The sequence below is a fragment of the Diadema antillarum genome, unplaced genomic scaffold, assembly GCF_040938485.1.
Source record: "Diadema antillarum isolate AM-2024a unplaced genomic scaffold, OU_Dant_1.0 seq00000672_RagTag, whole genome shotgun sequence".
In the NCBI taxonomy this organism is placed as follows: Eukaryota; Metazoa; Echinodermata; class Echinoidea; order Diadematoida; family Diadematidae; genus Diadema; species Diadema antillarum.
The window spans coordinates 252,923-268,708 of record NW_027271579.1 but is presented as its reverse complement, the minus strand read 5'-3'; the positions used below and the strand labels follow the sequence as shown (position 1 = coordinate 268,708).

Sequence of the window (15,786 nt, the reverse complement as noted above, 5' to 3'; positions counted from 1 at the left end):
TCATTTAAAACAAAAATGTATATATTAGCATGTCACATCATGTCACATGTCACTTGTCACATCATAAGCATGCTTTTTGCCTCAAATTTATACTTTCCATAATGCTTACAACCTGAGATACAGGTAAAAACACAGTTAGTTATGGCGGCCATTTTGAATTTCAAGATGGCAGCCCTCAAATTGTATCAAAACACTCTACAATAACAGGAAATGGTGTATCAGAATGTCTGACATCATAAACATGCTTTTTGCATCAAATTTGAACCTTCATTGATGCTCACATTATGAGAACTGGGTCAAAATACAGTTTGCTATGGCGGCCATTTTGAAATTCAAAATGGCGGCTGAAGACGTGGTCGAAAAAAATGGAACCAAAGTTTTTTGGATTCAGCACCCCAAAATTGACAAAGTTAGCTAAAAAAATCAATTTTGGCACGAAAATCTCACGGGATCCAATATTTCGACATAGCAGACCGTACTAATACGTACATTGTACGTGTGTGTGTGCGTGTGTGCGCGTAAACTAGTAAACAAGATGGCAGCCGCCACGTCTCCGAATGAGCTGATGGCTGGTGTAGAAAACCTCACTGAAATCACTGAAATTCAGAGTGCCTTGTCTAAACTTTCTAAAGAGGAGGTATGTAGACCTATGCGCCTTTGGCGACATATTTCAAACAGCTTTCCTGGTCTTGCTCCGTCGTACCGCTGCGACTTTTACTTGAACGAACCGAGCAGTCCGAATGTTGACGATGCGATGCGAAGCGCGAATGACATCAACGTTAGCTATGTACCAGCATGTAGCCTACACACTGCACTGCTGCCCTTCTTCCAACGCCAGCAGAACGGCCCGCGGCCCGTTCGTTCGTTTGTCTCCACTACATAGTACAGTACTGTGGACTACAGGCATAGATCTAGATCTAGTATTTAGTACCGGACACACACATTTTTGCGTACTAATGACATTCTGTACGCGCAAACTTCGTAGATTTGCCTCACAGAACTTTGTGTGGACCGAAATCGCAAAAGACGCGGCATAGAAATGTAAAAACACGAAGAAATGCACCTCATTTTACCTCAAAACAGTCCCATTTAATAGTTGAGTGATCCGCACCTCGTCATTACCAACAATACTTCATATTTATGCATGTTTGAATCACATTTCGTGACTGAAATTCTATGAAATCCCACTCACATATGGGCAATTCGGCAATTCCACGGTAACTGACGTTACGCGTAAGGATTTTCATGAAATTGTTTACGTTGTAGTTTTGTGAATGAAAGCACCTGGGACTTGTAATTAGCATTGATGAATGAGTTCATGAGAATGAAGAAATACTGTAAAAGTGGAAATTTTCGCGGTGTTCAAATTTTGGCGCATTTCGCGCAACCAGAAACTAGCGCGAAAATAACAGCACGCGAATATTTTTGCTTGCCATATGTGCCTGTGCGTGATGTCTTGATTCCGCAGAATTAAAAACACGCGAAACTCTTCCGACCCGGCCAAGCGCGAAAAATTAGTCACGCGAAAATATCCACTTTTACAGTAGGTGGAAAATTTTCCCCTCAAACTGCATTTCTTATCAAGCAAGTGAAACTGTGTCGGTAACTGACGTTACGGAAAAAGGACATGGGAAATTATGGTGTAGATTTAAATGGAGATATCTCATGTCCCTGACTTCTAACCTTTATGTGTTTAATATGGTAATATACTTAATAGGTTCTTAGGAACAGGTGTGCAAAATAATGTGCACTTTAGATATTTCCTTTTAGCACCATGCCAATTTCAGTGAAGGCATGACGGTAACTGACGTTAGGCTTACATTTGCCATAGGGTTTACACATTATGCAAAATCATGATTGGGAATAGTTTTGTGATATTTTATAATTCTGACCTTTCAGAGTGATTTGTTTGATATGGAATCATATCTTGGTTCATCGATTACAAATGCACAAATGAAATGAAACATTAGTCCATTTTCTTTGTGTTCTTCGAAACTGAAAGGTAAATATGTCAGTAACTGACGTTACACATACTTTTGCTACGGGTTTACAGAGAACTAATTTGTTTAACAGGTTATTATACTGCTGCAGTTTACCAGTAACAATCCCAGGCATTTACAAAGCAACAAATTAAAACAAAATCTAAAGACACAAATGGGGTGGGGCCCTTAGGGGACAAGTTCCCCCCATGCCCTAGCACAGTTGAGCAAAAATAATGTAAATACTCCAGAGGATATTTCTTGACATTTGTCTTAAGATTGAATGCTTATTCAACAGTTAAGATTACACAGATCCATTTTAGATTCAGCAGTTCCAAGTATAAATATTGACATAACTAAAGTTTGTTTGTTTGTTTGTTTTTTAATTGAACAAGAAAGTTTCTATCTAGAGTGCCCCACCCATAATGCCCTGTAGTACTACACAAAACACATATATTTTTGTGTGTTTAGAATATATATTTTTCAGGTCATGGCAAAAAAACGTACAAATATCAACTCATAAATAAGCATATATATGTATGAAATCTGACTGTGATATATTTCTTCTTCTTTTCTTTATTTTATTCCTCCTTCAAGGCATTGTTAGAGCCACAAATAAAGATTTGATCTCCATCATCAATTGATTTAAATGAGTAGTGTTACATGTTTTTTTCTGTGAAGAAGAAACATTATGCTTTTTAGGTCAAAAGGGCATTATTGGTTTACTCCTGGCTTGAAGTAAGATAATTGTTTTACTTTTCCTTTTCACTGGTATATCAAGGCTTGCAAATACATCCCAGATACAAAGAAATAGGACTTTGCAACGAAAGAATTCTAAGATCAATATAAACAAATCTTCCCGTTCATAATTATCATGTATTACAAAATGTCCCTGCATGAATGAATTAAAGTGATCAACAAATCTGAACAGTTTCTTTTACCCTAGAATCACCTCTCACTTTGAGCAACATCAGTGTTCAGTTTGAAACAGTTATGACAGTACATGCCTTATGTACCATAATACATGGTGTGCCATATTAAAACTAAACCAGACATTTAAGTGCAAGCGAAGAAATATATCTGTTTGTGCATTTGCCTTGAGGTAGAAACTTCACTGAGCTTCCAGAAAAAAAGAAAAATGCTAGCAAAAGCAGTAATTAGTAAAGATTATAGAACTGTTGGTATACAGCTGTACACAAGCTTTTTAATACACTAGAAAAAAGTGGTTACCATGCAACCACATCATTGATTAGGCCTACAAACTTTGGTAGCTGTACCATCCCATAGGACTGTGAATGTACTGTCCACATAGTAATTTGAGTGCATATATGGCATGTGGTAAACCTAAACTTCCAGATGATTTAACCTTAAACTTGTGCTGAACCGAACATCAAAATCTTAAACCAAGAAAAAAATGATAATAATAATAAATAAATAAATAAATAGATTTAAAAAATAAAATAAGGTGAACAAAAACAAATGTATCCATGGACATACCATGGTGATGAAATCATTCCCTATCAAAGGGATTGTTGCTCTTTGTTGATAACCTTTGACCTGTCAGATGTATTTAAATGGCCTGAAGTCAAAAAATTTGCCTCAGTTATAATTACTGTTACAGTAACTGACGTTACATACTGGTATACGGGCATGTATGATGTTTCGGTAACTGACGTTACACATTTTGAAGTATTCATTTTGACTCTCCAGTATGCCAAGTGTCCTTATTTCTGGTATTCAAAGGAAGGCGTATGGGCATACATTAGAAATCCCAAGTTACATCATACAGAGCGTACTCACTTTCTTTGATGAATGAAGTTCAAAATTCCTTGTTTTTGGTAACTGACGTTACATCCATCATTGTCAAACTAATTAAAAGTTTTTCTCAAATTCTTTAAAGCAACCAGCTTTTTTTCTATCATGTGGTAAAAGACATCCCTGGTATTAAACTGCATACATATAAAAGATTGTTGTTTAGAGTATTAGTAAAGTGGATATACAGAGAGTAAGTTATGTGACAATACACTCTTTCTTACTATTAAGTTATGGGCATATTTTGGCAGCCATATTGAAAATCAAAATGGCCGCTTTTTTTGAAAAACATCTTAAAACTTCAACTCAAGTATTGTCTGAAAATGTATGGTGTTTGAAACAAATATCATTTTGAATTTTTGGCATCTGTGTCCTATATACCGTGGAATTGCCCATATGCTGAAGATTCCAATAGGCTAACTGCGTCCAGCCCTTACAAGGAGCGTCCCGGGGTTACCAATAGGCCTACTACAAGTACAATATTATTAGAACCAAAAGTTCACTGATCGATATAGGAAATTTGTAGCTAGATATATCGTCCTCGGTTTCAAACGTGAATGATGCGGAATAGTTGTGCGCTACGGAAGGGGCCCGCAAGTAGCGCAACTCGTCACCCGCGCGCCGCGCATTTAATGCAGCTCCCATAGACAAAGCATGTAAAATAGAAGTCGATTTCTCACAAGGACTTATTGCGTGAACTGTTCGAAATTTTCAAGACAGACATATTACCGTAGAATACAAAATTTGAGCCTCATTTGCCGATTTTTCGTTGTCATCCGCTCGGTGAGAATGTGTACGGTGATTTGTGGGATGAATTGTGATTCTGGTGCTATAGTCAAGGCGCTAATTCCTGTACGGGCCTTAATTAAGGAGTTCGTTCAACCCACCCCGCAGAAAAGGTTTGACCACACAGAGTGGTAGATGGGACCTCCAGGAACACCCCCAGGTAGTATGTGAGTCGAAATTGTGGTATCAATAAAATTTTACAGGCCATTTTAGTTGCGACAAGACCTTATTGTTCGAAAAAGAGTCTGTGCACGCCAAGACTACTACACGCACCACTAGCACTGCTACAGGCGCCAGTGCCAGTGGTGCTTGTAGTAGTCTTAGCGCACGCAGACTTTTTCCTCGGCAAACAAGGGTTTTTGCCAGCAAACTCACTAGCTGAGGTCAGTGTAGTTTAGTTTCTAGCCGTTTTTATTTCGTGTATATTTTTTCCGAGTTGCAGCAAGCCGAGTGAGGTTGCATACCCAGTGATCGTGACCCCAAACCGTTCGGAGCGTCGCAATCACTTGGTATGCGCCTTCGCTCGGCTTAGCACAATAAAGTGGGCTTCTACACATGCGCAAGCTGCAACTCGGAGAGATGAAAACGAAATAAAAACGACTAGAAACTAGACTGGGGTCGGTTACGGCTGGCACTGAAAATTACAACATAATCACAGTTTTTTGCAGTTATTTCATGAATAATTCCTCAAAACACCGTAAAACCATATATATATATATGTTGCTAGAGATGTCAGCAAACAATGGGATACATTGTAAGTTAAAATATTGTGCATGGTTACCATGGTAACCAGATGTATACAGGTGATTGAACATCCAAAAAATGCCTCCAACTGCTGCAAACTTTGGTATTTTTTGTTCAGTTTTTTTTTTTTTTTGTAGATAGGTGAATTAAAAACAAACATTTCTATTGATTATTGTTCAAAAAAGTTTTTTTCGGGAACCAGTAATATCCAATCAGGATTCAGCTGTCAATACTTAAGAACTAATGCCCATATTTTCAAAAAGCTCAATAAGCATGTCATTCTGCATAATTGTACCATTTACCGTACTTTTAACACATATTTGACTTCAAATTACAGGCAAATGTTGTTTCCAGCAATGTATGGACACAAAATTCCCTTCAAAATCTATGTTAATACAGAGAGCAAAGCCGACGATATTCTGATATTAGCTTTTTAGAGTTTATATTTACAGAGAAATGGTTATTGGAAACAACCTTGGAAAAGAGCAGAAGAAAGCAATTGATTGTTCTTGTTCTTAAAGGAAATTTATTTAAGAATGCAGATAAATTCCTTTCTAAAGAAGGAATATACACGTACACTGCATTATCCATCAATGGAATTAAAAGCGTACTTTTTCGTTGGTAAGTTAGGGTTAAAAATAAAAAAATAAAATGAAAAGTCATGACATGTAAATTTGTATTAAAACGTGCAGTAATGAATTAATGCTATTAAGGAGAGAATGAGGGAAAATCTTAGGGGTCCTATCCGTTTTATCCAGGTTAACTTTGTAGTGTTGAGGTGGGTAGTTTAACCCTATAAAACCCAAGGGGGGGGGGGCACATTGTGCCCCCTACCATATCTTCATTTGCCGCTCCTAAACCCTTTACCCGATTTCAACCAAATTTGGTGGCTTTTCCTAAAATCTTATTACAAACATTTTGATATATAATTTAGGTATGTCCGATATTCCTGTTTGCTATGGCAACCGTAAACTGACAACCATGTTAGTCAGATTTTGTATGATTTTCTGTTTCAATTTCAGTTAACAATATAATTATGGATGAAATTGGGGTTTTCTTGGCTATAGTTTGCTAAAGGAAAGAAATGTGAAGTAATTATGGTTGAGAATTACCCTGAAATGGTCTTCTTATTATTTCCTTTATTTTCTATATAACATAGGCATCAAACAATAGATATAATAGAAATAATCGAAAATACAGCATTTTTCAAAGATTACCTTTTTAGCTCACCTGAGCCAAAGGCTCAAGTGAGCTATTGCGATCGCCCTTCGTCCGGCGTCCGTCGTGCGTCGTGCGTCGTCCGTCGTCCGTCGTCCGTCGTCCGTCGTCCGTCGTCCGTCGTGCGTCGTGCGTAAACTTTTTACATTTTCATCTTCTTCTTGAAAACCCCATGACCGATTTTCATCAAACTTGGCAGGTAGCATCCCTAGGGGGTTAGGAACTCAATTTGTTAAAATGGGCACCATGCCCCACCCAGGGGGCCCCCAGGGGGGCCCAAACCCCCCAAAATTAAGGAATCTGTAAAAATCTTCTTCTCTAGAACCAGAAGTGATAGAGCGAAGTTAATACTATGAGTTAGTACATTGATGACTGTAGTTTCAAGTTTGTTCATGGCAGAATCAGGGGTGCCCCCCTTGGGACCCAGGGGAGGGGGGTGGGGAAGGGTTCTAATGGGGCCTAAATTGTACATTTTCATCTTCTTCTTGAGAACTCCATGACCCATTTTCACCAAACTTGGCAGGTAGCATCCCTAGGGGGTTAGGAACTCCATTTATTAAAATGGGCACCATGACCCACCCAGGGGGCCCCCAGGGGGCCCAAACCCCCCAAAATTAAGGAATCCGCAAAAACCTTCTTCTCTAGAACCAGAAGTGATAGAGCTAGGTTAATACTATGAGTTAGCACATTGATGACTGTAGTTTCAAGTTTGTTCATGGCAGAATCAGGGGTGCCCCCCTTGGGACCCAGGGGGGGGGGGGGGGGGGTGGGGGTGAGGAGGGGTCCTAATGGGGCCTAAATTGTACATTTTTATCTTCTTCTTGAGAACCCCATGACCCATTTTCACCAAACTTGGCAGGTAGCATTCCTAGGGGGTTAGGATCTCAATTTGTTAAAATGGGCACCATGCCCCGCCCAGGGGGCCCCCAGGGGGCCCAAACCCCCCAAATGAAGGAATCTTTAAAAATCTTCTCTAGAATCAGAAGTTATAGAGCTGAGATAATACTATGAGTGAGTACATTAATGACTGTAGTTTCAAGTTTGTTCATAGGAGATCCAGGGGTGCCCCTCTTGGGGGTAGGGGGAGGGGGGTGGTTGGAAGGGTCCAAATGGGGGCCTGAATTGTACATTTTCATCTTCTTCCTGAAAACCTCATGATGGATTTTTGTCAAACTTGGCAGGTAGCATCCCTAGGTGGTCAGGATCTCAATTTATCAAACTGGGCACCATGCCCCACCCAGAGGGCCCCAGGGGGCCCCAATTCCCCCAAATTAAGGAATCTTGAAAAAATTGGGCCCTTATTGTACATTTTCATCTTCCACTTGAGAATGCCTCGTCAAATTTTGGTAGAGCTGTGAATAATTTAGATTAGTGACTGCGTGAAAGGTGAACTTGCGATACTCAGGTGAGCGCTAGACCCGCGGGTCTCTTGTTATTTTGTGTTATCTTCACACAAGCTTTGCCTGGAATATCATTTGTTTATCATAATATCAATCTGTAAACTTAAAATATCAGTATTTTGGAAATATGAAATGTGATACAAATATATGCACCCATTCCAAGCAATACGTAATAGGTTTCATATATTTCTTTATATTGTAATGAATTACGCCCCCACATGTTGACCTTGAGAAATTTCAACCATAACAAATAGTGAACGTTGACTTGCTCTTCCTTTGTAGTAAATATGAAAATGATTAATATAAAATAACAACATATTTACTGGGGATAAAGAAATAGAAAGAAAAAACATGATTTTAGCATATTTTCTATGTATTTTTCTATGTATTTTTTATATTTTGGGAAATACTGCCCTCAGTGGGTAACCTTGAGAAATGTTGGGTCATGTAGAGCATGAGTTGCTCTACCCATGTGCCAAATATGACGGTCATACATCATATAATAAAGAAGTTATGTAGGGGGCACAATGTGCCCCCCCCCCCCCCCCCCCCTTGGGCCTGGAAGGGGTCAAAATAGCTTGGGCTTTATAGTTAAGACCCGACCTACAATAGGTGATCATGAGCACGTAAGGCAAAATAAACAAACGTGTCTGGATTCCAGATATTTTTTTTTTCACGTTATCCTACTTTGTTGTGGCAAACTTATAAATGACTGTGGAAAATAGAAAGTTATCTGAGCCCGAAATGTCCTTAAAATACCCTAATCCACAAATAAGATTGTTGAACAAAAAAGTTACAAAACTTGTACTGTAATGTATAACAAAGTACTGAAAGTCAGTCACACTGTGAGCTCTAGTAACAGGCAGAACAAGAAATTCATATCTAACAAAGAACTGACGATTCGAACTTGGTTATGAAATATCACCATAAGTTGTCCAAATAATGATACCCTATATCGACAGAATGAATCAAATTTCGTGCACTTACAGTCCACGAAAAGCAAAAAAAAATGTATCTACACTTTAGATATAGCCTATAACAAACAGAATGATTCAAATTTCGTGCACTTACAGTCCACGAAAAGCACGAAAAAGTATACACTCGAGATATTTTTTTTCACTTTTATCGCACGCTGGTGTGGTACAAACATAAATGCTGATGGTATATTTAAGACAGAAAGTTGTCTGATCGTCTGAATTGTCTGACCCTGAGACGTCCTTAAAATACCCTGATTCACAAATACCTCGATCCACAAATAAACTTGTTGAAAATAAAGCTAAAATACTTGTGTGTATACATATATATATATGTATAACGAAGTACTGAAAGTCAATCCATCACACTGTGAGCTCTAGTAACAGGCTTAACAAGAAATGAAAAATTGAATTCATATTTAACAAAGAATTGGTAATTCGAACTTGATTATGAAATATCACCACAAGTTGTCCAAATATATATAGCTTACCAACGAAAAGTACGCTTTTAATTCCATTGATGGATAATGCAGTGTACGTGTATATTCCTTCTTTAGAAAGGAATTTATCTGCATTCTTGAATAAATTTCCTTTAAGAACAAGAACAATCAATTGCTTTCTTCTGCTCTTTTCCAAGGTTGTTTCGAATAACCATTTCTCTGTAAATATATACTCTAAAAAGCTAATATCAGAATATCGTCGGCTTTGCTCTCTGTATTAACATAGATTTTGAAGGGAATTTTGTGTCCATACATTGCTGGAAACAACATTTGCCTGTAATTTGAAGTCAAATATGTGTTAAAAGTACGGTAAATGGTACAATTATGCAGAATGACATGCTTATTGAGCTTTTTGAAAATATGGGCATTAGTTCTTAAGTATTGACAGCTGAATCCTGATTGGATATTACTGGTTCCCGAAAAAAACTTTTTTGAACAATAATCAATAGAAATGTTTGTTTTTAATTCACCTATCTACAAAAAAAAAAAAAAACTGAACAAAAAATACCAAAGTTTGCAGCAGTTGGAGGCATTTTTTGGATGTTCAATCACCTGTATACATCTGGTTACCATGGTAACCATGCACAATATTTTAACTTACAATGTATCCCATTGTTTGCTGACATCTCTAGCAACATATATATATATATGGTTTTACGGTGTTTTGAGGAATTATTCATGAAATAACTGCAAAAAACTGTGATTATGTTGTAATTTTCAGTGCCAGCCGTAACCGACCCCAGTCTAGTTTCTAGTCGTTTTTATTTCATTTTCATCTCTCCGAGTTGCAGCTTGCGCATGTGTAGAAGCCCACTTTATTGTGCTAAGCCGAGCGAAGGCGCATACCAAGTGATTGCGACGCCCGAACGGTTTGGGGTCACGATCACTGGGTATGCAACCTCACTCGGCTTGCTGCAACTCGGAAAAAATATACACGAAATAAAAACGGCTAGAAACTAAACTACACTGACCTCAGCTAGTGAGTTTGCTGGCAAAAACCCTTGTTTGCCGAGGAAAAAGTCTGCGTGAGCTAAGACTACTACAAGCACCACTGGCACTGGCGCCTGTAGCAGTGCTAGTGGTGCGTGTAGTAGTCTTGGCGTGCACAGACTCTTTTTCGAACAATAAGGTCTTGTCGCAACTAAAATGGCCTGTAAAATTTTATTGATACCACAATTTCGAATCACATACTACCTAGGGGTGTTCCAGAGAGTCCAACCGACCACCCTATGCAGTCAAACCTTTTCTGCGGGGTGGGTTGAACAAAGTCTTTTTTTCTGGATCCCTGCGCCTGGACTACTAGGACTAGGTGCGAAAGACGTCGATTATTTCATTGCGAAAATCGTGTCCGGTAATAGACTAATACAATGCGATTTTGCTCCGCGCAAAAAGACAACTTTTTTAAGAGGGGTATGTTTGAAGCATAATTTCTAAAAACTGGAGCGAACAATTGACATAAGTTGGCTGAATTCGTAATTTCCAGGACTCTGAGTCTGTGAATAAGTGGTGTTATTTTTAGCCGAAATTTCATCCTCTGAGTATTGAATTCAAAGCCACGAAAAAAAAGCATCCGGTGATACGATCTACTCTCCTAGTCCTACTATGTCCTAGTATACTATGATGATTTTGTTTGTCTCCACTCTCGCTATGATAATTTACAAGTAGATCATAAGCCCATATGCCCCAGGCCAAAGGACAACCCAAGATTGTTAGAGGGTTCTAATTATTCGTTACCGATCCAAACCATCATCATGATATCGGCGTCATCGCTTCTTCTTCCTCCGAGCTAAGACAGAAAGATCCGTCTGTCCGGAGGAGTCTTTTATTGTATTTTATATTTATCATTATTATCAAATTTTTTTTGACGTTCTCGCTCTCATCCGAGGTGATCCATGAAGCCAGATGCAGTCTCCGTGGAACATATCCTCATCGACCAGATACAGACCGATCTTTCGCTCAATGATTAAGTCTAGTAGACTGTAGCAAATTGAAAGGATTTTAATTTCGGCTGTTTTTAAAGTTTGTCTAGAAACCCCTAGATCTGAGATATGATCTAGCTAGACTCTCTAAACGGTTATGTGGTTATGTGGCCTCACAATTAAATTTAGATTTTAATCATTTAATTCATTGTATTTAGCCCACCTAGCCTAAATTTATATTCATGTAATTAGGCCTTCCTAGTACTAGAGTAGTGTGTAGCTAGGGTAGGATCTAGATTAGTATCGCCACCCACACCAAGGTTCAACCTCCCGTGCCAAGGTTCAACACATAGAATCAAAGCATAGAATCTTAACTGCACCAGCCAGCACCAGCGACCCCATGGCCCCAACACGTATAGTTGGACCTTCTCTTCGGCCTTTTTTTATTAAATACCTTGTATCATAGAAAATATCTCTCAGTTTAAAGTTAACTTCATTCCACTCGAGGCAGAAAATACCGCAGGTTCATATCCCGGGTTTAGATTGTTGACTCGTGCTGTACGGGCGGAATTGTCGGCAACAAACACAAGTGACATTTTTTACTGAACACTGGCACAAGCTCATCATTCTAATTGACCGCCCATTTCCCCATTGAAAAGCATGTAAATCCAGTGAATGGGCAAATACGTGTTAACATTAATTACGTGTATTACTAGTGACTACACCTCACTAAATTACTACACCTCACATTCAACTGGACCCCATGGAAGACCAGCTTAACGTAGCTGAATATTGACTATCCAGCCATCTTCTCAGATGGAAAATGAACAAACAAACAAACAAATGAGGAATTTTGTTAATTTCTTTTTCCTCCTGTTTCCTCATGTTATTTACCTGTGACTATCCCTCTAATTTCTCTTAATTTGTATTCATGTTTGAATGTTCAAGCGTATTGTGGCCCGTTCCATGTGTACTTTTGATTTTATGCGCGAGGGTGGTTGATCTAAAAATAGGTGGTTGATGAGAAGTAGACTTACTAGATGTATATGTGTTTTTTACTGGTTACAGTGTGTTTGGGTCAATAGAACCTTAGCCCGACCAGACGCCGTGCGAAGTATGCGTCTTCTATACCCACTACAACTGTATAGTTAATAGAATCTAGGTTTTCTACACTTGCAGGCAGTCAAATTATGGGCGGTTTGCATTAGGCCTACACCTGAATTTTAGTTTACCTCTAGTAAATTGTTTACTAGATTAAACTGTTAATATGCTAATATGGCATTGTATAAATTTACAGCCACATACATGGTTCTTTCCATTGTTCAAGTTGCTAGATACATCCACTCGCACCTTGCACATCTAAAGTGAGGTATACAACATGCTCCTTTCTTTCTCTCTCTCTCTCTCTCTTTGTTCCAGCAACTTGTGACTGACGAGATCTCAGTTTTGCTTGACCATCATGGACACCTGGAATCCAAGATGAATTCTCTGCATAGGATGGGGTAAATTGCCATGCAGTGATTTCTTTGGATAAACTCTGGTTTAGAAATTCATCTTCCATCTTTTGAATGAAAGATTTGTTCAGCCAATTAAAAAGCAAGTGCCATGGAAAAGAAAATACACCAGTTATATTTATACTTCAAAAATGTGTGATTCCTGTATAGTAAGATGCATAATATATTACATTATGCAACTAAAGCCTGTGAAACCCTGTGAAACCCTGTGAAAGTCTTCTTTCATCATCCCATCACCATTGCTACTGTGTTAGACAGGTAGTCATATGATAACAAGGCTGTGACATATTTGACTCTTCAGCAAGAAATTCTATCATGTTTACAGAGTTAATAGACACTGAAGTGACAAAATAATGGTATCGTTTTTTTATGTTTCTTGACAGATTGTTAGCATAAACTACTGGGAACCTAGTCAAAGCCAATGTGAAACCTTATTTGATGCCCTGCTAAGCAAGACTTGAATCTTTTCATCTTTTTATCTTCTTATTTTAATTTTTGCTTGTAAATCAAACTAGACCAAACTTGCAGCTGGTCCTGACTGATGCTAAACAACTCAGTGGCATGATTGGGTTCACATCCGAGTTGGCAGAAAATGTCAGCAGCAAGGTTCGACAGCTAGATCTTGCTAAGGTAAAAAAAATGGAAAATACAGTGCTTAGCAAAGATATGAAACCAGAATTGTGTCACTGTAATAGACTACTCCACTAGGTATGTCCTCTCGCTAAATGACTGATCTATCTTTCTAAGTATCCTTACTTTGTAATGATAAATGTAACTTACTCTGAAATGTCAACAATGAATATATTTCTTTCTTTCATTCCTATCCCTTTACTATTTTTTCACCTTTAACCCTATTCTAACTGGGCTATTTGAGACCAAGTTTTTACTGGGGGGGTCAATTTGACCCCCCCTTCAGATCTCGGCCACCGATCGCGCGATCGCCGCGAAATTTTGCCTGAAGATAAAGCTGGATGTCAACTACAAGTTTACATGGTCATACAATAGAAAAATGTTTCCTTTCTATTTTTAATAAATTAATTATGCAAGTTTGTGCATGAAATCATATTTTCACCTATAACTCCATTAAAAAGACTGAAGTATTGGTAAATTTTTGTGTCAGAATTCCTCAAGACATATCAAACAATTTTCATGTAAAAAAATAGCACAATCAAAATCAATTTCTTATGTTTTTTATTGTTTTGTTAATTTCTTATGTATTTTATTGTTTTTTCGACCTTTTGTTTTCTATTGTTTTTTTGCCAAAATTTGTTGTAGGCACTTTTTCAGGCTTATCTATACTAGAATTGATTAATTTCAATGGTTAAAAATTGAAATAATCTAATATGTATCAATTTAACCAAAAAACACAATTTGCATTCAATTTGAACACAATATCATGAATTTGAGCTGTTTTAGGGTTGACATGTATATAAATAACATTACGTAACTTCAGAACGGTGTACCCGGATGTCGCAAATTTGATCTCAAAATTTGCGGAAGACTTCAATGAAAAAAGTTGTGAAACTATGTGGCAAAATCTTTGCGCGTTGCCGAATCGTGGCGCGAAACGTCGAGGTAAATTGGTAAATTTTTGTGTCAGAATTCCTCAAGACATATCAAACAATTGTCATGTAAAAAAATAGCACAATCAAAATCAATTTCTTATGTTTTTTATTGTTTTGTTAATTTCTTATGTATTTTATTGTTTTTTCGACCTTTTGTTTTCTATTGTTTTAAATTGACCCCCCCCCCCCCCCCCCCCCCCCCCCAGTTAGAATAGGGTAAAATGTGCATTTTTACTTCCTGGTGCTATAACATTACTTGTGTGTGTGCAGGGAATGATTTTCCTGGTTAAGTATAGCAATTTGTTATGCACTTCAGTGAGACTGCTGTATACAAAATGTCATTTGTCTACCAGTTTCAATACATAGAATTGTACACGAGTTTGTTCAAAATGTATGTACATCAACTAAAATTGCTATTCAATATTAAGAAGGGTAATTAGTCCCTGGTGTGTGTATGTCCTTTTTTTAGCTTACCCGAGCCGAAAGGCTCAACTGCGCTTTTGCAGTTGTTCACTGTCCAGCGTCTGTCTTGTTCCTGTAAACTGATGGCTGGAGAGTGACCATGTTGGCAGGAATCATCAATTGGCGGAGGGGATAATAGATTTTACAAAAGGTGGTTGTGTCTTTTGGACCAAAGGGGCCTGTAGGATGGACCAAAGAAAATTAGAAGGGTCTTGCACAGGGGGCCTGTAGCAATCCCTGAACCTCAAGATTTTTTCAATAGTTTGCCTCGGGTGTATTGCTCTGATGATGAAAAGTGAAGTGTGGCGTTCAGGTCAGCACATCTGTGGGTCTCTTTTTTTTTTCCATTAAGCACTCTACCAATGTAGCATCCTTCACCTACTTTGTCTGTTAGAGGAATTTAAACTCTCTATGAATTAAGGCCTACTATCTGAAAATGACAATACAACTGATCTTTAGCATAGTATTGAGCCAACACATATTGTCATATGAACTGCTGTCATCAAAGTTGGCACACTCTTGTTATCATCTGTAGTATTATCATAATTTGTAGTGTTAATAGAATCATCATTATTATCACTTCATTTGATATCATCAGATGGTGTTGTAGTGGTGATGGTGGTAGTGATAAATGCATAAATTTTGTACAGCAAAGAATTAATACTATGCCTTTTTTGTTTATTCTGTAGAGTCGTGTTCAAAGTGCAATCCAGAGGGTAAATGACATACTTGATTTAAAGGTAAGATCATGTCAAACTGAGCATAACAGAGAATTTCAGTATCTTACTGTACATCCAATATAGAAATCTTTAATATCAACCTGCATTTTTTTTTCATTAACGCATGGAAGCAATAAGCACAAATTGCTGCTGAATTTACACATATTATTCCTTGGGAAGAAGAAGATAAAAAC

General features: G+C 38.0%; 1 protein-coding gene across 1 annotated transcript in view; it reads left to right on the top strand.

Moving 5' to 3' along the window:
- Positions 1-535: 535 nt before the first annotated feature.
- Positions 536-15,786, top strand: part of LOC139736885 (conserved oligomeric Golgi complex subunit 4-like) — a 30,963-nt gene continuing 15,712 nt past the window's right edge. The window contains exons 1-4 of the mRNA XM_071647545.1: positions 536-637; positions 12,752-12,834; positions 13,362-13,476; positions 15,563-15,613. Of these exons, the coding sequence (XP_071503646.1) occupies positions 536-637; positions 12,752-12,834; positions 13,362-13,476; positions 15,563-15,613 (351 nt within the window). The remainder of the gene's footprint in view (positions 638-12,751; positions 12,835-13,361; positions 13,477-15,562; positions 15,614-15,786) is intronic.